Genomic DNA, 23,803 nt, shown 5'->3' on the forward strand with positions numbered 1-23,803 from the left:
TCTATTAATAGTTGGGTGCTCGGTAGGTCAGAGTAAGCGAATCTGCGCCTGGTTTTGCATAGAAAAATGTCAAGTAGAAGTAGAAATAGTCTAAATCAGCGGTTTCCAATCTTTTTCGACTCGTCGCCCCCTTACCAAGCCCGGCACAAATTTTCGCCCCCAGATATTTATGGATCCTTAAAAGAGGACACATAGTCCGGAAATTGATTCACCCGACTCTGATCACTGGTGAATTGACGGAAAATGGTCATTTTTTTGGAGACGGTGCTCGGAAAGCCAGTTTCCTCGACTACTTCCCGTTGGGTTGACCTTTTTTTAGTCAACTTTCGCGTCACATGCAGAATAAGCCGTCTTCACGTGCATTTTTTAGCCGTGTTAGTTGTGTTAATTAAATATATCTCGCCAGTCCCACAGTCGTCCCCTTTGGAGTTTTCGCCCCCTTGTTTCTCATAATCTCCCACAGGGGGCGATATCTACACCGCAAGCACTCGAGGAAGTAGTGTAGGCAGAATCTTCTTGAAGTAACTGTGGAAATACTTCATCATGTGAGCGGAGGGAGCGGGAGGCACTTTTGATCAAGCCTGAAATTTTGATTTCCGTCTGTGTGACGGATGACACAAAATTAGTATTGGATACTCAGCTGACTGAGTCCGCTTGGCGTATTAAACAGATTACACGGCCGGATTTGGTGGAAAATACGGCGTCCAGAAAGACAGGCAAGATGCAGCCGCGCATGGTTGGGATGAAAAGGTGTCGTTGTCGCAACACGATTCGCAAAAAGGTATTTGTTTTCGTTTCGCTGGATTCATTTATGAAGCTATGAAACAATGTTGATTTCGCATGAAAATAATCAAATTTTCGTGAACTCTGAATTGTTACTTCTGGGCGGATTGATAGGAATGCTAGTTTCGCATTTTCTTAAGTGCGATTACTAAGAATAATTCATCATCCGCCAAATTGTTCGGTAGTCATGCCTGTGATTTGAGTTTCCGATGAATTCAAACTTGATTGCCATGCAAAAAGCTTGCATCTTCACAGTCTCCTCGTGATAGGCCGTGGTTAGCCATTTTTGAATAATATCTTCAACTTGAAACGAACCTAGATATTTTCGGCAGCCACTCGTCGGGGTCAGCAACTAGTATTGAGATTTGAACTTAGTATATCAGCAGTCATCTGTCATGAGGTTTATAATATTCAATTGTATATGGAAGTTCTGGACCTCTAAGAGTCTCTTAGCGTTTGTGGAAACTGAAAGAATGATATACTAAAGGGATTTGAGATAACGAAACACGGAGTCAAATAAACAAAACACAGATACAGCAAGAAATTAATTTGTTTCATTCAAATTGTAATCGACAGCTTCAAGAATAGTGCTCTGTGTGATATAATTTCAATATGTTTGCGACCGATTGAGATTTGATGCATGCGTTTTTGTGCCGATTTTTATGGTTTTGCTTGCGACGCGATCGAATAGACTATGCGGTCGGCTTCGGCGGAAAATACGGAGTACAGAAAGATCGGCAGGACGCGGGCGCCTACGGCTGGGAGGAACAGCAGAAGCTTTCTCAGCACGATTCGCAAAAAGGTTTCGGATTTAATTTTGCTCATTTGGCTAATTGATTGCCTTGCATCGGTTATTTTTTAATTTGATTGCTGCGAATTGTAATTTCGAACTGGGTGGGTAGTGTGTTTGTTTTGTATGTTGTCGTGTGATTGTCGTATGGTCGATTGGTGTTATCGTGGTTGTTATTTATCTGTAAATCGTTTAGATCATTCGGCGGGCTTTGGGGGAAAATATGGCGTGCAAAAGGACAGAGTGGACGAGGTTTGTAGTTATTTTTCACAAATAGACATAGAATACTGTAATGTCAATGCGTTTTTAAATATCAAAATCTGTCGGGGCCCACCACTCCTTTATTTAACACACAGTAGCTTTGACTTCTGTGACCATAACATTGGAACCGCCATTGTTGAATTCTTGTAGACTCGGTGTAGTTTCGTAATTCAAGCTTTTCTAGTATAGTGGTTTCCAGCCGCGGTCCATTACGATGCTGCTGCGGCTAAGAGTCCTGTGGACAGGACATTCACAAAATGAGCGGGAATATGCAATAGATGTGTGGCTGTGAATCAGAAATTTTAGGCAAGACAATATCTACTGCACAGCAAAACCCATGATTGGTAGGGCAAAGCTTGTAGGGGCCCCTCTGAAATTATTTGCTTATTCAACATCAAACGGATCATTTTGGCGCAGATGTTTACGCCTGCAAATTTTGTTTCCATTTTGCATGATGATCCATCTTATTCAGCGCTAAGATTTCTTTTGATATGTTCACAACAATATATGGTTCCAAGATCAGCATTTTGAATAGCTGTCGACCTTTTTTGTTCCTGCCACGACTCTGTTTTAAGAACCCGTCAATTACTGTGTTTAATGTTTGCGAGTATTTAAAAATCTGATTTCAAAAGTTTGTATATTCAGCCTTAAAAATTATGGCGTCTGCATGCTTGATAATCTTTAGAAAGGGCTCGGTGACCAGAAAAAGGTTGAAGCCACAGTGGTGGTTTATCAGCTGAAACTGAACTTGAAACTTAATAATATGGCTTGAGATTGATATTTTGACGAGCAAAGGGGAAATAATCGTGGTCGGCGTTTGCTCCTACTTGAAATGATATAAAACATAAGATTTACCGATTTTTTTCAGAGCGCCGGAACATTCGAAGACATGTCAGGCGTCACGTCGTCCTACAAGCCTACCAAACCAGCGCCATGTGAGTTTTGACGTTGGATTGATTGTGGTTTTCAGTATAGGAATAGCATGGTGGACTGGCGCAAGACTTAAAAATCCTTACAAGGCTGTTTCTGCACCTTCCTTGTCCACAGTCGTATGCAAATCATGCACAGATAGTGTGTATGCATATCTTAAGTCGGTGTATATGCCGCAAAAACACCAAGGACAAAAACATACAATTTTCTATTCCTATCATATCATTCGTGTGTAAACTGATTTCAAATGCTGAAAATTGGAAAAGCGTTTTTTGTTCACGTCACTGTTACGAAACAATGAAAATAGAATCAAAATACGTGATAAATTAATTTTTTGTTGCTTTGCTATGTCAGTCTATATTAAGCGAAAACTTCCCCAAAGAGAAAACTGAAATGTTACCCCGTCAAGCTTTCAGTTTCATTTCAAGCTTATTCTTGTGGGCCGCCGAAGATTTTCACCGTGCCGATTCCCATTTTGTCGCGCAGCGGGCACCAGTACTGGCAACATCCGGAATCGATTCGAGAACATGGCGCTGCAGCAGGAGCAGGAGGAAGCCAATCGAAGAGAGGAGGAAAAAGCGCGACGGGCTGCCAAAGAGCAGGCTGAACGTAAGGCTGCACAGGAACGCCAGCAGAGAGAAGCTGAAGCAGAGGAAGAGGTTTGCGACTATTTATCTTACACCGGTGGTTAACCAACGTTGGCGATTTTGAGAAACAGGATGGCGTAATAACAAAGGGGGCGAAAGTGTTGGAACGTTAATATATGTCGATATGCGATAAATATATATCGAGATTGATAACGGGTAATGAGTTGAAAAAGGGAAACTGCAGTCTTCCACCCTGTGTCACACTGGAGTCCGCCATGCTAGAAACTTTTTCTAGGCACGATTCAAGTACCCGTACTGGAGTGTTATTTGTAATGGATTTTGAAATACTGGAATCATACACCCCTTTTCACTGTTGAGTTTATTACCAACGACAATTTGACTTTCAATGCTTTTCATCCCAACACCTTGAAACCTCGACTGGCTGAGTCTGGAGGATGTCAGTAACGAGGCACTTCTACTTTTTCGGAGCACTCGAATAGTTTCGGCCTACTTGCAGCACTTAATAAGTGGTTATGTTATTAGAGTACTTCCAATTCTACGTGAAGAGTTTTTGGGCAAAACTAATCACTTTTTACAATTGGACTTGGAAGAGAGTAGACTGTAGGTTTGAGATGCATTTCATCACTTTTATAAATGAACTTGACATGAAAACTGTGTGAAATAGCCCCCCGTATCACGATAACTGTGAATAAATTTGAAGATTGGATCTATTTTTAGTGTTATTAGTTGCTTTGTGTTAGTCACGAAGATACATATTGTAATTTCGGAAGTAGCCAACCCGATTAACTGCTAAAGAATATGACACCTCGATCAAATCCGCTTTATGAAACTAATCGGAGTGTTTGTCAGGCCTCTTATGACATGTTGTGGAAATTGCTACCGGTAATTCTTCTTGTAATTGAGAACAAATTTGGTTTAGTGATATGTGTCCATCACGTGATCGAGTGAGATTGTCATGGCTACTGGGCGAAGTAGTTTTGTTTTAATAAAGTTAGTAATATCTCACAGTCACATTTTGAGTAACTTGAAGTATATCAAACATCTCTCGTAAATCATACTTGTACTGATTACCTACGACACAAACTTCGTAACAGGAGAGGCACGCAGCCGATCAGCAGAGACGCGAGCAAGAGCAAAGCCGAGAGGAGGAGCAGAGGCGTGACGAGGAGGAGCGTCGGTATCAGGCGGAGCAGGAGGAACGGAGGAGGCAGGAAGAGGAGGCGAAGAGACAAGAGCAGATGCAGGTGAGACGCTGTCTGATTGTTATAATGCGTGTCTATGGTAATCCTAATCATATCGTCACTGTGGAATCGGAGTAGCTTATATCCATTTTACACATTTGAGAGAATCTATTAAATATATTTTCGATTCAGTCGTACGAAGCGGAACCGACCTACGAAGAGACTGCAGATCCAAACGACGGATACTCCTACAGTGCGGAACATCCGAGCATCGTGCCGGAAGTGGAAAACGAATATGCAGAAACGGAAGCTCCTCCCCAGCAGCAAGAGCAAGCCGCTTACCAGGAGGACACGTATGAGGGTACGTCAAAAATATTCCGGGTATAAAGGGAGCAAAAAATCATATCTTAATCCCCGAGTGTCTCGTGTAATTTGTCCATTTAAAAACGTACTTGTGTACCTCAATGCGAACAAAGCGATTTATTTTGGAAAATAGAGAGTAATATGACTCTAATGCCCGCTTTCAATCTTGGTCCGCTTGCAGTGAAAACAGTTTGAAGCGTACTTGAGCGTTGGCACGTAGTTGTTCCGCTCTTCCGTCCATGCCTAGTTATCGACAACGGTGGTCAGTAGCAAAGAGCTTCTACTTTTTGGAGTGCGAGGATTCATCTTGCATTAACGAATGTAGCCACCTCCGGTCAATTGCTTAAAGTATGCAAATCCTCAGCTATTTATAAATACTTACTTGAATATGGTTGAGGCCTTTATATTCTACTTTTTCTTGAATTGGTTTTGATACATCTTGGAAATCACTACGTTATGGAAGTCGTTTAGTTTTCTACTCACAATGGTTGAAGTCTGCATTATACTTTCTTTTTGATAAGATCCAAGGTCTCGACGCGGCTCTAAAAATGAATTATATATTTTGCAGAAGTAGGCGGCCAGCCGCAGGAAGTTCAATCATCCGACCAAGGCATGTGCGCCAGAGCCTTGTACGATTACGAAGCAAGTAAGTGGCAATTTGGATTGTCTTCGGTACAATCGCATTTTCAACTGTATCTCGACTCTTGTAACAGCTGGCGAGGATGAGATAACATTCGATCCCGACGAAATCATTACCAACATCGAGCAGGTCGACGAAGGGTGGTGGACTGGAACCTGTCGAGGCATAAACGGACTCTTTCCTGCCAATTACGTGGAGCTTATCTGAAATTAATTCCATAAAATTGCATAGTAAAGTGTTGGGAGATCTTTAAAATACTCCGCAAAACCGGGATGTAGAACGTCCTACGCGGGCAGTATATTTTTCCTCTTTCAGCTATGACATAAATGTATCCAAGATTTTTATAATTTTCTTGATTCGTATTAAATCATGTTCGTATCTTCGTGTAACGATTTATAATGTTCGTTCCTCTGTAATGTCATGCTGCTTTTGTCGCCTTGCATTCCGGTTAGTCTTGAACAATATCGTTAAGTCTCTGCACAAATGTATCAATTCGCGGTGTGTTCCGGAAGTTGCCTTTAATCATACCAAATTCCCTGTACTTAGTATTTTTGACCCTTGTACTCATATCTTACCGGGTGATATCCCGGCTTGTAAATGACTGCTACACGGGCCAATACACTTATTTACTGTACGCGTCAATTCTTGACTGCATGGACGCAGAGAGGTTCGTCGTTTTAAGTACCATGTCTATAATCCTTGAAGATTTTGCGGATTCAGTCGGCCATTATATTGAAATTTTCATCAGATCGAAATACCAATATTGCGATATAATAAAAAAGATAGGAGGGTGTTGAAATGTATCTAGAGTACGTGGACATCGGCATGTAGTTATACACTGGATGGAAATAATATAGGAAAACATAAAATGACAAGGGAAGAAAATGAATGTGGTGGCAGGCGAGGTTGATGTCAGGTCGTTGTCTGGTAATCTTGAGGGCTGTTTAGCTGTTGGTAGATTGGGGCTACAAGGTATCGATATAACTTGAGCTGTAATGGTTGCAACGTTGTGATAAGGAGGCCGATCTCATTGGAAATGACATCTGAAAGATTCAGCAGGTAGTTTTATCGCGTGTATGCAAGAAGGCAGTGACCATTCGTCCGGTACCGGCGTGACTAATCATAGTAGTCAATGCACCACAGTTGAAATTATATATAGCCGTGTCTAGCGGCATTGGTGTAGCCCAGTGCTTCTCAACCTTTTCGACCTCGCGGCATCCTCTCAAAATGAAGATAAATAGCACCGAGCTAAGATAAAGGAGAGATTCGAGTGAAAATGGCCATAAATAGGAAATTCGTGGTTCGAACGGAAACGACGACTTTGATTTTAGTCAACGAACCACAGAGTATCGTGGAAAATTTACAATTTTTCCGGATTTGACTCCAGTTTTATAGCTCTGACAATTTTGAAAGTGTCCTCCGATTCGAAAATATGGTAACCCAATTATAGCCTACGTCTTTATTTACCACATTTTCTCTCGGCACACCGGTTGAGAACCACGGGCGTAGCCAGAAAAAAAAGTGCATCATTCAAACCCAGAATTTGCTCATTCCGGCACTCTTTCTAACTACGCGGTGCTAAAGCTGTCCTCTTCAAATCACCGGGAAAATCGTTAGGCGCACGAGCATCTGCCTCTCTAACCCTGGCTGCTGCACTCAAATCAATATTTTCTTCATGAGCCAGACACAAGTGTAAAAGCTCTGTACTTTACCAGTGTACACCAGTGCTGGCTACACATAGCAGAAACAATTATTGATGTAAGCAAATCATTTATTGCCGAGTAGTCGAAGACAAAAAGTATTGCATATATAGAAACTAAGGTATAGAATATAAAATACGAGTTCCCCACCACAATGGCAGATGTATGAACACACTGATCGCTCTCTCGTGTGCCCGGCTACAGATAAAAATAGAAGGAAGAATCAAGTTACACACTGCCGATATATGAATCGGCAAGACTTGGCAAATTGAAGATCGTATATCAAACAGAGCTAAGGTCTTTATCCAAACTGTAACGTGCTGTAAATTTTATTTGCTAACTTTAACCATATATTGTACCACATTTAGCGCTGGGAAAAATATAAAAAACGTCAATTCAAAATTGTGTAATATACCATATGCCGCCGAGTTCACGTTAAAACACAAATATAGAAAGCAAAAGTACAAAGCAAAGAGAGTTATATGTATTTGAAGCACTTTTGCTTGTTCGACGGGAGCCTGGTCTTGAACAAAATGGAATCGGCACGGAACTGCGTACTCAACAACGGCATGTATCCGAATATTTTCGAAAAATGATTGATGCAACGGTTTCTCTCTTTGTAGTGGTGATCCGAGTTGGACAGGGCTTCCGGGCAAGACGTGCACCGGAAAGTCCACCTGGACGTGACCTGAACACAAAGCCGGACTGGAAGTGACCAGAGAAGTCAAGCTGCTCCCAATTAGAAGTTAGCATCAACTTTTGCAGGGTCACAATGAAAAACGCCATGGACATCTCATGACATTGTTGCACTTCATTGAAATAACAGCAGGCTAAGCTTTTTGCAAGGTCTTACGTTATACTATATGGCAATGAACTCATTAAAATGCCTTCGAGCCTATAGCGTATCTCAAAAACCATGAATGTCCGAGGTAGCAATAAGTTCAAAGTAGTTAAAGAATGCATTCTGCCGTGTATCCCCAGTTTGGTCTATAAAAATTGATTTTTTGTTGGCAGCGATGCCTTTTTGTCGACTACATTTTATTCACGATGAAGTTGAACATTCCCTAATCATTCCAATCAAGCGATACCATAAAATTGAGCAAGCTTATCTCTGTGTAGTCACAATTCGCAGTTCTAATACCAGATTGCAAAAAAGGATGTAGGCCAGTTCTCATTGGAGCATGAGAAATGGATTAAGATTAGATTGAAAGGCTGCCTGCTGTAAAATAACGGAAGCAACAGCACAACCCTACCTTCACAGGCGGCGCTCGCGTTATATGCGAAACAAGTAAGTTCATAGCGATATCTTCACAATTCATGTATTCGTCGATTTTGTCCTTGATCGGTTGAGGCATCCAGTTGGTGTAAAGATACATGTAGTACTGTGAAAAAATAAACATTTTACAATGATATATAGAAATCAGAGGTAGGGTCAGAACAAAACCTAGCTGATAGCGAGAAATCATGGACACTAATTACTATAATAAATATACATACAATAATCAAGTAGCATTGCAAACACATTTCATATGCACTTTAAAGTCCTATCGATTTTACTGAAATTATTCCATACAGGAATTATCGTTAAGATTTTGCACCAAGTTACCCTTCGCAAACTTAATTTCATTTTGTGAGCACATTGTTTTTATAAATTCAAACAAACAGGTCAATTCACTTGGCAATATTGGAGTTTTGTAAAGAAATTATTGGATATGCCAGGAGTCAGAGCCCTGCTCGCAATACATCATATCTCAATGAACCCTTCCAAATGGACCACTGCTTCCACACACGATCGCGGTAAGCAACCAGTATTTTCGAGTACCTTATGAAAAAATGCCGCGCCGGTCAGCACCATCGACAGCTCGCAACAGTAATCCGAATTGTATTCCCACTTGTTCTTGGAAATATCCCAGGAATGAAACCGGCCGGGGAAACCCACGATGCGGTCCCTCTGCTCTCTCCAAACCCTGAAACCCATTGAACGAAAATTCATAAAGCTTCCGCGTCCGCATATACGACGCGTCACAAACCTGAAACTGAACAAAATCTCGTCGTGACGCAAATGTGCGTCGTCGTCCAGCGACAGAACGGCGTCCGTCTCGATTTCGTTGTACGGCAGGAAACGGTTGTTCAGGCTGTTTTTCTTGGGACGTACGACCGTCACTTCCACCCCGATGTCGGGCCACTGGAGATCATCGTCAGGTGGCTTTGGGGAGTTCCACACGACCACCACCTGCGCAGACCGGCAAAAAGTAGCTTTGCGATAAGTTTGCGTCTCTTAACGAGCGAAATTGTCGAAAGAACCGTGCCAAATAGCGCCTGTATCACATTGACCGAATATGTATTGAAATATTCTAACCTACTAGACTAGAAGTACGCAGCTCCACGACCCAACCTACTTTCTGAAACTAATGGCATTTCCACATTTTGTAACAGAAGGTGGCAACTCCATGCAGGTAACCAGTGAGTTATCAATAACTTATTTGACACACTCAAAAGCAAATATTGTATGAGTTCTCCATCAGCTGCTACAATCTTCCAATAATTGGTTAGATTGCATGAAGTGCCGATTTTGTTCTTATCAGACTTACCATCGTAACTAGTTAACTTGTGACGAGAGTGTATATATTTGAACAGCTTCTTGGAGGTACAGAGCCTCAATATACAATTGAATAGTACATTCATATTGAAATGAACTCGAATATGTTCGATTGTTGATATACACTGTTCTTTCCAATTCCCTTCTAGTTGCTGACGATTACCCCTGGCGAGTGTCAGCAGAAAATATTCGGGTTCATTTCAATATGAATACACTATTCAATTGTATGTTGAAGTTCTGTACCTACAAGAAGCTCTATACATAATTGCATATGAGTTACTGGTTGTTACATATCCAATTTGTTTGTTGCTAATATTCCGGTTGACAAAGCAATAAAATCACCCACTTCCAATTAGGATATGAAAATACACGCCCAACAGGAACACGAACTATTACGAGAGCAAAAACTGTATGTCGAGAAGTAAAACAATTCTCTTACCTTATTCAGAAACGGCAATCCCTTAAGTCTTTGTAAGCCTTGGATCAAGACGTCGTCTCTCTCGTAGGTCAGCATCGTGATGGTGAATTGTTCAGAAGCGACGTTACCGCCCAAAGCTTTTTGAAACTCTTCGCCCATGCCACCTCTACCCTCTCCTATCGGCCTGAATCCAGCCGACGATCCTGCGCAAGAATGTTCAGCCAAGTGAAACACTCACTCAAACAGTTGCTTTTCAAATGAATACGCCAGATCAGTTAACAAGAATATGCAGCCGACTACAAGCCACGGGAGAATGACCAATTCTGGACTGTAGCAGAATCATTCATACAATCCAGTTTTACCGCAGGACTGATCCAACATGTAGGCTCCTCCGGGACAAAAGATGTCGATTAGGATCAAACGTGTTCAACATGACGGAAGTTAGATGATGAATTCGAGCTTCTCATTAGACTTGCACACACATCTCATGAGATTACAGAAAGGGTTTTCAGTTGCTTCACATAGTACGGAATGGTTTATATACTTGTGATACTTAAGTAGCTTTGTGTACTATTTATAATTCAACAGCTTTGATTCAGAAATAATAAATTGAGCATACTCTATTATTTCAAGGGTAAAGCAGTGATTCGATGCACTTCTATCACACCTTTGATCATTTCGTCCCAAGGGGTGAAATCGCCCACTTAGAGAACAACTTCACGAAAGTGTCTTGTTACGATGTTACGGATATCGAATTACAGAAAGAGGTGATCAAGGTAAAATTGGGAATATTCTTGAACCAGAAGAACTCATAAGGTAATAGGTGCAGGCTCGTAGCGTTACCTCAGCAGAAAACACCCGTTCTCGCGATAACAAAGCAAGTATCCGAGTATGCCGAGACTACTCTCATATCAGAGTATAGCTCTCGCAAAGAAAATAACTTGACATACCTACGAACTTCGCATCGGACGGTAAAATCTTTTCAAACGGCGTAGACGGATACAACCGGAAAGGCCCTGGAAACCTGTTCCACAAATCCGTGACGTCGGTGGTGACCGTGGTGAAATTTCGAGCAAACTTTGCCGAATCGATCTTCCCCTCGGGCGGAGGCAAGCCGAACTCGGACTGCGCGTCGCCGGGGGCCGATTCCCTCAAAAAATCGTAGCTCCGGTGCGCCACAATGTTGCTGAACAGAGAGTCGAATAAACAATTTTCACAAAATTTTGTTTTTTTTGACATGTAAAAAAAATCGTCCTAGTAATGAGCATTATCAACTATCAAGTAGAAGTAACACCGTACATTTCTACTCAATTCTAGAAATGATCTCAGAAGTATTTCAAGTGGAAGTAGAAAATGAAATGATTGAGAATCAAGCAAGCAGTTTCAAAAGTGTATTTGATCAACGGGCCGCGTACTTTTAGCCATTGATCGAAGGTGGCTGATCTTTAAATTGCAAGATGTAATCTACCACCAACGCCAAATGACTAACAGGCTATTTCACGAGGTTACTATGATAATTTTATTGGTTAATAGTAATACAAACTCTCCTAAAGCTACTTTCTACTTGCAAATACTACGTTATTGACCCCTGTTACAGTTATGCGGCTCACCTGTTTTCAACAGTCACCGGCAACGGCGGTATCTTCAGCCTCGTCCGTACCAGTGCCAGCATCGTGTCCAAGACCGACCCAGGAGTCGAAAAGTAGGCGTCGTACAAAAACCTTCCTTGCGAGCGCAGCGCAAAGATGTCCGCGTGCGGAAACGCCGACAGCACGAGCGGCAGCTCCGTGACCCTGGCCCTCGGCCAAGTCACTACCGCTTTGGACCAGTCGACGAACTCAGCGTACGGAAGACGCACGTCAGAACCAAGCACGACAGGAACGGCTCCGGAATACAGCGATTCGGCCAGACGCGTCATAAGTGCAGAGCTCGAAATGATCTCGCCACTCTCATCAGAAACGATGAGAGAGAATGTGCTTTTCGACAGCAGCTCGACGCGAGATCGCGAAGTGCCGCAGAGCTGCCATTCTGTCCTGCACAAATCGAAACTCAAGGTCAATTCCAATAGTTTCGAAAATAAAACTATAAATAACATTGCCCTTTATTTATAAGTGTCAGGCTTCTTGATCGGTAGGTCATGGGTTTGATCCCCGGCCAGGTCAGACCTGATTAGTAACACTGGTGTTCATGACTTTCAAGCTTGGCGCTAAGCATTACTGGAATAGCATGGAGGAGTGGTGCAAGACTTGGAAATTCTTACAAGGCTATTTCTGCATCTCCCTTGTTCAGCGGCATACTGCACATCAAGCACTCATGATATGCAGTAGGCAAAGATCGTGTGCATGTATATCACGAGTCGGTCTGTATGCCGCAAACACATCAATGACAAAATACACAACGTCTTATCCTATCCTATCCTTACAAGATTGGCACAATTATCTAGCTCTTTTAGTGTCATAAGGTGGCTCAAATATATGGTGTCTATCTAGTCATACACTTCACAAATGTTTCAGCACAATTTTGCGTGAGGAAAAGAAATTTTAGGTGGAATCCACACAACCAGACAGAACTACATACTTTTTACTTACTCTAAACTCGCCACCTCTAATTTTCTATTTATCATACTATACACAATCATGAACATTGCAACAGCTGCGTCCCAGAATACTTTTTATCAAGCATCAGTACGGACAAATACTTTAAACTTCGTGCCCCGAGCCAAAACGCTCAGCAGGCACGCAAAACAGTCACAGGGTCACTACTCACTTATATCCAGACACATCGGACTTTTCTCCAGGGCAGGATGTTTGAAGCATAACGTTTCCAAGACGTTTATCCGTTTTCATTTCCACAAGCTTGTCAAAGAATCGCGAATCCCCGCGATTTGTATCATCGTCATCGCCGCCTTCAAAACAGTATTACTTTCCTGTATTGCCCGGAAAATAAATCAATTTGCGACGCCTACCTGCGCCTTCACTGCTGGGTCTGTCGCCTTGAAACGAGAGGAAGTACTCGCGCAGAACGGGCACCTGAGGAATGGAAACGCTTGCAGGATCGGAGCCTTCCTCCGAGAAAATATCCGGAGCTGAAAATTTCTCAAAATGCTGATGTGTGCGGGATGGATTTCGATACTGGCAATGAAATAAATCAAATCTCCAAGCAAACAAAATCTAAAGTATTGAATTACAAAAACGGCAATTGAAACTGCAATCGGGCTCTGCTATCATGCTGGAATAGAGATAATTTGTCATTAAATGATGTTATTAAATGTCATTGAATGACGAAAATCATTACAAATTTTAATTGTGACCCTAGGTGCGGGAATTACTGGAATATAGCAAAGCTTGGATTTGATAAATGCGCAAATGCTACAGAAAATAAGGTCCTCCTCTAATTATTGTTGTGAAACACAGATTCATTCCCCAGGCCGTCAAGTATCAAGAGCCTCCAGAGTGCTATTCCAGTCAAAATCACAATAAAACCTTTCAATATGCGACTGCTATCATATATGCACTATTCAGACCACTCTTATTATCACTAACGTTGCCAAGTCAAAGATAGCAAACATTCCACAGAACAATTTCCAAATGAAATGAAAGGTGTGTCATTAGAATAAACCACAAAACGCCTGACATTTCCAAACCAAACGTCTCGAACCTGTGAGGTAAGTCGACGACAAAGATGGCAACACAAGATCGAATCCGGCGCGAAACTGATCCCGCAAAAACGCCGACTGCGCGACCATGGCCCGACCCGTGTTGGCCCCCAACAAAATATTCCGATCGTCAGTTTGCTTGGACAGATGAACGATGACGTGATTGCGCCCGTCACCCCGCCAATGCGGGAGGGAAAAGAGCCAATTCTCCATAACGTCTTCTTCTACGGCCCCGTCATCTGGAAAAGCACGCACATACCATCAGATTGGACATAGTATGTAGTCATTGTCAGTACTCCAGTAGAAGCAGAAGTAACACCGCAATTTTCTACTCGGTTACAAGTAGAAATAACCAAGACTTTGAGTACTCGAGTAGTTTCAAAAAGGAGATTTAGACGAATCGTCGCATGCTCTTAGCACCCGATTTTCGGCTGCTTCATTCGAAAATGTGAAGCACATCCTCATGACTAACGCGGATTGAGTAATGCCACTATGAAGTGGTGCAATTCTCGAAAATACATGCACTTACATTGATACAGCGCCTATCTCACCCAAACTGAATAGGCGGCATAATACTGTATTGTCATCAAATTTGACATGGATTTACACAAACAATGAGCTCGTCTTCCCAAATTTCAAATAGGCCTTCATGTTACCTTAGTATTGGTCAGGCTCTATAGTCAAAACATGTAAGCGAAAGCCAGGCCTCAAAAGATAACGTCAAGTAGAGTGGTGATTTTGAAAGGTTGCATCCTTTAGATCAAGATGTAGTGAAATAATGAACCAGGAATTAGCTGACCACGAATTTGTACCGTTCTGCATAAACCACATCTAGTGATATCAATACAGTTCCAGATAAGAAGAAAACAACGGCACAGCATATGTATAGTATATTGCATATATATTCATGAAACATCAGCTGTAGTGAAATAATGAACCAGGAATTAGCTGACCACGAATTAGTACCGTTCTGCATAAACCACATCTAGTGATATCAATACAGTTCCAGATAAGAAGAAAACAACGACACAGCATATGTATATTGCATATATATTCATGAAACATCAGCTGTAGTGAAATAATGAACCAGGAATTAGCTGACCACGAATTAGTACCGTTCTGCATAAACCACATCTAGTGATATCAATACAGTTCCAGATAAGAAGAAAACAACGACACAGCATATGTATATTGCATATATATTCATGAAACATCAGCTGTAGTGAAATAATGAACCAGGAATTAGCTGACCATGAATTAGTACCGTTCTGCATAAACCACATCTAGTGATATCAATACAGTTCCAGATAAGAAGAAAACAACGACACAGCATATGTATATTGCATATATATTCATGAAACATCAGCTGTAGACCCGTTTCACTTCAGCAAGTTTCAATATAATACCTTTTGCTAGATACCGAATTAACCTTACAGATCAACTAATACCAAATTGACCTTAAAATAAAAAAGTCCCCACACAGTGAGCAATAGGAGAATACATTTCAATACTTAGTTATCTCAAGGTGACACTTTAGCGTCTGATAAAACACTATAGGAGAGAACTCACCCGACTCGGCCTCTCCTACGAATGCAATATACAGACACGCGATAGTTGGATCGTCGGTAACATGACCATTATCCTCAAAAACGGTTTGAACAACGTCAACAATGCTTTGATGTAAAGGAACTACAGGCTTTGGCCCTGCAGAAATGAAACGGTGATGAGAACTACAGTTTGAATCAGAGTCCCAACTACAACAATCCAGTCCAGTAATTATGACTATTATCAAGACAATCCATTCATTGTCAACATTGACTTCCAACGAAAAAAAGATTCAGATTGAGTTGTGCACTGGTATGACAGGCTGTTATCTTACATATTGCACGGGTGGCCATGGTGTGAACAAGGTAGAAATACCAACCACTGGATTTTCAAAACATGCAACTAGAACCACAACTACTGTACTCAAAAAACGTTATTAGTTAGTTGTCCATCAACTAACCAAATGAGTAGTTTGTTCAAGTCCGTCACATACACATTATATCTATCGAAGGATTGTTGAATTATAAGGAAAGCAGTAACAAAACAAAGCAACCACCCTGCCCTATCAAGAAACGACAAAATAACCTATTGCAGAACAGCACTGAATGAGAACTCGATACTGACCGTTCGTGTACGATAGTGGATAAACATAAATAGGAAATCTTGAAGTAATTGAGCAACGCGAGTAATCGAAGCAGTCCGTCATTCGGCACCTACAAAAATTGACAATTGACATCCCCATGTGAAAGACACAAAACTCTGACTCTAACATTTTCACAAATATACTCGGAAAATTATAAATTTATTGGAGGTGATAACAAAAGTTATCATAGGCCCTGGTTTATTACAATCTTTAGTCAATATATTATCAAATTATGCTCGCAGAAAGGAATTAAGTTCATGAATCCATGAGCATTTGGTTCGATTGTAAAGTAGTCGGAGTCGGAGCATTTTAACAAACTCTGACTCCAGCCACTGACCAGCCAGTAGGCCCATATGTGTTTCTCCAACTCTGACTCCAAAGGTTTTCACAATAATTACGCCAATCCATCTCCATCAAGAGAAAATGTCAAGGTACAGCAGCCTCTAGAATAGCGAGTCGTCCTCAAAAACAATCAAGGAAACACAAACCAAGTATAGCACGGAGAACAAGCAATCGCACTGTACCTGCTAGAAGATTTCGGCGGCGTCAAGTCTATATTATCTTCGGAACTTGGTAACAGACGAAGTGGTGGAGGTAGTATGGAGTTTTGACTTTGCAATTCCAATATTTCATTTTTTCGCTGCGTGAAATAATACGTAAGAGATAGGCCTACATGTAATCAAGACTAGATTATCGGTAAATTTACATAGATGATGTCCGCCAGATATTTCAGAATTGTACATGTCAATCCGAAAATGCAAGAAATCTAATGCATATCCAATAATTAGAGAAATAAAACATCAAATTTAGAATTGAATGAGACATTTGGAAAGTATTTTCTGCATGGTTTAATGATATTGAGATCTTGGTTTACTTTGGACTTGGCGTATGTGACAATGCAACAAGTGTTGTACGTCATTGTTGAAAGCAGCCGACAATAAGCACCGTTCAAGACGATATAGTTATGTGCGAAAGCTAAGAAGACTTTTAAACAAACCACGTTCCTTTTTGACAGTGCTATTTAGCGACATTTGGCAATATAATAGCTCGGGTAGAAAAACAACAGTTGCATTTGTTTCAAAGAATCTGAACAATCAAATTAAATTCAGTGGTCTTAACATGTCTTACAGAAACTTCAATAGACCCATGCATAACGCGTCTAATATAAAAAGGTACCATAAAATGATATCTTCAATATTTCCCTGTGAGTTACATACATTTGTCCTAATTATATATTGGGTTAAGTATTTAAAGTTCCCCGGTCTGCAACATTTGCTTTGAAGTTTTGCTGGTCCACAAGGTCAAAAAGGTTGAGAACCACTGGTCTACACTATTACCGGTATATCTTGGGTTGGCGGGGTTCTCAGACACGGATATTTAGTATTGAAAATGGTTTGTTTGATCACGCCCACTTAGAACAAACACCATATGAGACAATCATACCTGTAAAATTTGTCTTTTCAGCGAATTAAGGTCGGCAAGAGCTTTTTTCGCTTCTCGCTCGTAAGAGTCAGATTGACTTTGAAAGTCTGTAATTTCTCCCTGCAACGAGTATAAGATATATATCGGTACACTAATTACGCACAAAATCGATGAGATATCACGAATCGCATACCTGCAAATTATTGCGTTTACTTTCCAGCTCCCGTAACTCGGCTGTAATAGAACGCTTTATTCTATGCAATTCATCAACGTGCTTTATGTTTCTGTAACAAATAAAAAATTATGATAAGAGACCTCTTTAACAAGCATCAACTGAATTGCATGCATGATAAAACCGAAAATCAGAAAAAAATAATGGCTCTAATTAAACGGAAGATAGAACATTATAACATTTGTGTCAAAGAGTCAAGAATGTCAGAACTACTGAAATCTTAACGCTTCCATTAAGCCAATTTGTTTGAGGTGACAGAAAAAGAACAGATTAAGACGCAAAAATTGTAGCGACTGGTGACCAGCACAGTAGTATTGGCAAGCATAAGTTGAAGCGAAGAAGGTTTACGCATATGGTAGCACTGAAATTCTGTAGAGTAGTCTATACAATATAATAATTAGGGCAAGTTTTTGCAACTTTTGCAACTCTTTTTTACAGCTTCCGGCAGCTTCCTAAATACTCGCAAGATATAAAGAATGCTGTTTTAAGCTGTTTGAAGGAATCTTATAGTGCAACTTTTGTCCAGTTTTCTCATGCAACTTTTTGCAACATTTTGCAACTTTTTCAATTTCTCATGAAAGTATTTTCGATTTTGGTGAAATACACGGCAAAATTCGACTGAAACACCGTAAATCAGCACCGAAGTAACGCTTTTATGGGTATTTCGGGAGCTAAGCCGGAAAATTGACCTTTTTTTAGTCTACCAAGCAAAATGTGGTCAAAATGCAACTTCTGCAACTTTTTTCAAAAATAAATGCAACTTTCCACGGATTTAACTGCAACAAAAATTTGCCCTAATAATAATATAGCCAGGTTGCCATAGCAACCAAATATTTCTATGAGAGAGACCGACAGTTCTATTGAATGGAATTGCAATCAGAAATATAATACAATATGTAGCGATACGATAATTAGGGACTCTGGCGCATCATCCAGTCAGCTGCCTCTATAGAGTACAAAAACGTCTACTATATTGGGTCGAGTCTCGCGTCATCAATAAATTAAAAAAAGGCCGAACAGTGGGAAGTTGGAACATTAACAATTATAAAAAACGCAACAAAAGAATTGAATATAATCATGATTTGTTCTTAATTTCAAGAGCATTTTTTTTAAAAACTACATTGTCCTTATTTTTGACATGTGTTCTTATTTTTTGGGAACCGTCATAATAGTTAATGATCAGACGTGAATAGTAGGCCCATGTAATCAAAAATTTGATGCCGATACCTCAATGTTATATCTTGACCATCATCGCGAATGTTGTCAGAGTGATGGTCATGGGTGTACAATAAATAATTGATAACACTGTGTCCCAGGCCGAGAATTAGTAGGATACCAATAACCAGCTTGGAGACCTTTGTGCGAAGGATGCATCTGTAAACAGAAATGCAGCTGGAATTATTCGAGAATGCAATTACGGGTCCCCACTGTGTAAGACATGAATTCAAAAGCATACCTTGCTATGTGATAGAAATATGAAACACTGTATGGTCTATTGGCGGCACCATTCGTAACACCAATCATTGCGCAATATGACTGTACCTGAAGGCAAAATCAGGAATTAACAAAATCATGTAAGATTCGCATCAAATTAGGCTACATTTCGTCAACCGTCATGGTTAGCTTAGAAGATGTACGAAAACTTTATTGTATAGTTGGTGCAAGGAGTCCTGCAGTCTGTATATATTGTCAACCACTACAGAGAGTAAATGGGTATCTGTCAAAACTTTGGTTGCAATATGATAATATACATGAAAACAAAGTAACGATAAGCAAGAGGTGTGAAATCCACCAACTTAGGGTTTGAATTCAGCTTCAAGCAAACAGTAGGCTATAGGTATAGGATTGCATATTACCTGGTAGTAGGGATGGTGTGAACCTCTGAAAGGTTCAGGTTCGTGTGAACGCGAACCTTTTTGACAGGTTCTGTGTGAACGCGAACGTGAACCTCGTGACGTCATAGTGCTAATTTCAACCCTATATTTCAATGAAGTGATAGCCTATATTAATGTACACGATACCTAGCGACGATTCGTGCCCCCTAATGCCACAATGCTGAAGTACATATTGACGTTTTAAAAGTCGCTAGATGTGTCAACTGAGGCAATCAAATGATATATTAATCCCATAAAATCAATATCCTCCGTCTCTTTGCCAACAATTTCGCTGAGGACTTGCCAGGGAATATAAGCTTACGCCTTAACGGTCTAGGCCAGACCGGACAATGTCTTCGGCGTCTGAGTATTGCTATACAATACATGGATATTGAGCAGAGTGCAAAACGGGTGAAGTCAAGATTGACCCGTACGCCTGCTAGATATTTACATCAGAAACCGATATCAATCTCACTGATTGGTTGAATATGTATCATTCGCTGACTACATGTATAGTGTATTCACAAACGGAAAGCTGGATATTTTGTGCAAACTATTGTAACAAAGCAAGTAAAATTTTTGAGATTGTCAAGGTGCATGCTCGTTTATTGTTGATTGTTTATGCTGCCAGTGCCATGCATAGAGTGGTTCGCCGTTGAAATGTAATAAATGTGAACCAAAGATGTTATAATGAAGTGAAAATTGTCATATATGAAAAAGGTTCACAGGGCAGAACCTATCAAGGTTCTGTTGTGAACGCGAACCTCAAAATTTCCGAGGTTCACACACTGAACGCGAACGTGAACCTCGCGTTCACACCATCCCTACCTGGTAGTCCTGGTTTATAGATCTTTGATTTCACCAAAGACCGCTCGTTTGCATCAGCACAGTCATTGTATCTTCCTAAAAAGTTGGCGTCGAAGAGACTGATAACATTTCACAACATCTGCGGGTATAAAATTGTTGTCAAACAACGAAGGCAGGGATATAACATCATTTGATATTATATCTGATGAACATAGATCTTCAACATAATAAATTGTTAATGATAACAAAAATTCAAGGCAATTGCTATTCTCGACTCACATATTCATTCTACAACTATACTTAGCCTATTTACAACACTTCTGCGATATATGGAGGGTTGCGGGCCTGGGCATTACCAAACTCTTAGATTAAGAAAAAACACACTGCAGGGGGTTCATTAGCATCCAAGAGAGCTTATCCTTTATCGTAACCTTGACCTGGCCGATTTCTAACTCGTCTTTAGTGAACAGACTCCCTTGTTTTCCTCCATTTGCAAACAATATACCTACTTCGTCGTGAGCGTTGTGCAAAAGTTCTGACGAGCTAAGCTACTGGAAAGTCATAAGTCATTATCATCTCATCTCCATGTTCCTTTACCGCTGCCAGCGTTGCTATCTGATGATGCCACACTGTCCATGCAGCATTGATGGCATCTGGCACGAATGATTAGCGCTCATCGCTCAGCAAAGAAGGTATTCACACTTCTCACGTAATATTATCCCCCATTTACAACCTTCAAATACAGACTCGCTAAGTGTCGCTAGATCATCGCGGCTTCCACGGAAAACTGAATTCAGTGTTTCCTTCTATATTCAGTCACGTGACTGTTTTTTTCCCTGAATTGCTGCATTGTTTATTATGAACTGCTGCTTACCGCTGGTCACGGGACAGTAAGTAATTGTTGGTATTACACTGTATTACGTTATTGAGCTGGCAGTAGATCGACAGTTCTTGACGTTACCGAACAGTCTACGATCCGGATCCCTACGAGTTTTTCGTTGCATACGAGGTAAGTGGACAGAACAGCAGCGTAAAAATTATTCTGCTGGTGCTGACTGCCGGATTCCGAACATCCCTCCGAATTGATGGCTATTGGTGTTGGAATGAATCGAGAAAGGTGGATACTGTTCACACTATGCCTTTTACAGGCAACTCCAGCGAGTAATGCTGCAGAAAACAGCAATGAAAGACATACAAAAGACTCTGAAGTTATGCTTGTATTTATTGCTCTGCTGGTTCTCACAATAATAACGACTTTCGCATTTCGATTTCGAAGCTTGCGATATTTTCATGAAACAGGACTCGCCATAGTTTATGGCTTGATCATTGGGGCCATACGGAGATACGGAGGTGTTACAGACTCAAACTCCAGCTTTTCTTGTAACTCGATTTCTGGTAATAACGTGAACAGAACTGATGAAGATGCTTACATTGTGAATCGTTCAGATCTAGGAGCGTTGTTCAAGTGTGAAAAGCCTAAGAATGTAGCAGACTTGATGTTGTTTGACCCGGAAGTATTTTTCAATTACTTGCTACCACCGATTATTTTCTATGCTGGCTACAGCTTGAAAAAGCGTCACTTTTTTCGTAATATCGGAACAATTCTGGCTTTCGCGTTTATTGGAACCACTATTTCGACGCTTGTCATTTCTGGAATTACTTTCGGCTTCATTAGAATCGCGGAATCGACCGGTTTGGAGACATATCAAATAGAATATATTGATTGCTTGACGTTTGGGGCATTGGTGTCCGCAACTGATCCTGTGACTGTATTAGCTGTGTTCAAAGAGCTAAAAGTGGATGTGAATTTAGACGCGTTTCTGTTTGGTGAGAGCGTTTTGAATGATGCAGTAGCACTGGTCCTCGTTGGTACTATCCAGCATTACAACAATAAAATCGTTAATACTGAACTTCTCGTGGATGGACAACGGCAATTCAATGCTCAAGCTTTTTTCGCCTCGTTGGGAGAATTCGTTGGTGTGTTTCTTGGTTCGTTTGCTATTGGATGTTGCGTCTCGTTTGTGAATTCACTCTTCACCAAGTTCACCAAAATCGGTCACTTTCCTGTTATGGAAACCGGGATATTTTTTCTTCTGTCGTGGTCTGCATTTCTTATAGCAGAAGCTGTTGAATTTACCGGGATTGTGGCAGTTTTGTTCTGTGGCATCACCCAGGCACATTACACCTACAATAACTTGTCCTCGGAATCAAAGATAAGAACTAGACAGTTGTTCGAGGTCTTGAACTTCCTGGCTGAAAACTTCATTTTTGGATACATGGGGGTTGCTATGTTCGTATTCGAACACCATATTTGGATGCCACTGTTTATCGTCGGTGCATTTATTGCTTTGGTGGTGTCGCGAGCGTGTAACATATACCCTCTAACATTCCTACTCAATCTTGGGCGAAAAAGGAAAATCCCTGCAAACATCCAGCATATGATGATGTTTTCTGGATTACGTGGTGCAATAGCGTTCGCGCTAGCGATCAAGCAAACTACATCGGACCCGCAAAAAGTAATATTTACGACAACATTGCTTATTGTATTTGTGACGGTCTGGATTTTGGGTGGCACCACAACGCAAGTACTGATGTTTTTGGGGATCAAAGTCGGGGTCGACCCCGACGCACCGGATGACACAGCCGTGACTAATGAATCGGTCAGGCAAGACACTGACCCTGTGTCTCAAACTCCGAACACGTCGCCAGTGCAGAAATATAAAGACAGTGCGTGGATGTTCAAGCGCTGGTACAAGTTTGACAAATATTACTTGAAACCATTTTTAACTCATGCCGGCCCTCCGCTGACTACAACACTACCGGATTGCTGCAGGCCGTGCGCTAATTGTTTCACTACGCAAACTGCATATCTCTCTCAGAGAAATGTTCAAGATAGCGATTCCGAATTCATCCTTAATGAAGACTATGCAGCGAAAAATGAAAGCCATCTAATGCCTGCCTCTCCCATTGATAGCACGTCTAGTCTGAATGCTAAAACTGACACCGTGGGAGAGAATGTTGCGATATTGACCGGAAGCAAGGTTGGATCAAACAATTCCCCGAACAGCAACAATAATCATCGTGGGGAAACGTCGAATTTTCAAGGAGGGAGTCCAACGACGTCGGCCTCATTAACTGTAGTTGATGTCGCTGAAGGCGAATATCCTATGGATCAGATACCGTTGTGAATTTCCAAAGTTACAATAACTGACTCGTTATGATGCGACAATCTGCGGTGGTTCAATAGTATACACCTGAGGAGTTTACCTGTAATTTTTCTATTTATGTGAATTGCAACTTTGTAAGGCAGCTTGGTCCTACATTACGAAAGCACGTACTAAAGTAGTAGTAT

The 23,803-nt window shown here is 41.0% G+C and overlaps 3 protein-coding genes across 5 annotated transcripts in view; 2 read left to right on the plus strand and 1 right to left on the minus strand.

Moving 5' to 3' along the window:
* Window positions 1-6,190, plus strand: part of LOC145445609 (uncharacterized) — a 41,683-nt gene extending 35,493 nt beyond the window's left edge. For 2 of the 3 annotated variants that reach the window (XM_080323804.1, XM_080323805.1), the window contains 9 exons: window positions 671-781; window positions 1,475-1,585; window positions 1,770-1,825; window positions 2,703-2,769; window positions 3,251-3,423; window positions 4,467-4,616; window positions 4,746-4,914; window positions 5,485-5,562; window positions 5,630-6,190. In XM_080323804.1, coding sequence (XP_080179930.1) covers window positions 671-781; window positions 1,475-1,585; window positions 1,770-1,825; window positions 2,703-2,769; window positions 3,251-3,423; window positions 4,467-4,616; window positions 4,746-4,914; window positions 5,485-5,562; window positions 5,630-5,763 — 1,049 coding nt within the window. In that variant the 3' untranslated portion in view covers window positions 5,764-6,190. The remainder of the gene's footprint in view (window positions 1-670; window positions 782-1,474; window positions 1,586-1,769; window positions 1,826-2,702; window positions 2,770-3,250; window positions 3,424-4,466; window positions 4,617-4,745; window positions 4,915-5,484; window positions 5,563-5,629) is intronic. The other variant, XM_080323806.1, reaches the window with a different exon arrangement.
* Window positions 6,191-7,306: 1,116 nt separating this feature from the next.
* LOC145445600 (exostosin-like 3) lies at window positions 7,307-21,177 on the minus strand. The gene is made up of 19 exons (XM_080323795.1): window positions 20,961-21,177; window positions 20,473-20,590; window positions 19,227-19,312; window positions 18,998-19,144; window positions 17,732-17,822; window positions 17,560-17,658; window positions 16,641-16,756; window positions 16,098-16,186; window positions 15,498-15,632; window positions 13,931-14,167; window positions 13,239-13,358; window positions 13,040-13,178; window positions 11,884-12,306; window positions 11,224-11,459; window positions 10,295-10,476; window positions 9,287-9,489; window positions 9,079-9,223; window positions 8,510-8,638; window positions 7,307-7,944 (listed from the first exon to the last, which is right to left on the minus strand). Exons 3-19 carry the CDS (start codon window positions 19,292-19,294, stop codon window positions 7,735-7,737), a joined length of 2,769 nt encoding a protein of 922 aa, XP_080179921.1. The 5' UTR covers window positions 19,295-19,312; window positions 20,473-20,590; window positions 20,961-21,177; the 3' UTR covers window positions 7,307-7,734.
* Window positions 21,178-21,297: 120 nt separating this feature from the next.
* LOC145445604 (sodium/hydrogen exchanger 9-like) lies at window positions 21,298-23,803 on the plus strand. Its single transcript, XM_080323799.1, has one exon. It carries the CDS (start codon window positions 21,537-21,539, stop codon window positions 23,637-23,639), a length of 2,103 nt encoding a protein of 700 aa, XP_080179925.1. The 5' UTR covers window positions 21,298-21,536; the 3' UTR covers window positions 23,640-23,803.

This window comes from Botryllus schlosseri, chromosome 8 (assembly GCF_051294905.1).
Source record: "Botryllus schlosseri isolate E-star chromosome 8, Bs_hap1, whole genome shotgun sequence".
Classification (NCBI taxonomy): domain Eukaryota; kingdom Metazoa; phylum Chordata; class Ascidiacea; order Stolidobranchia; family Styelidae; genus Botryllus; species Botryllus schlosseri.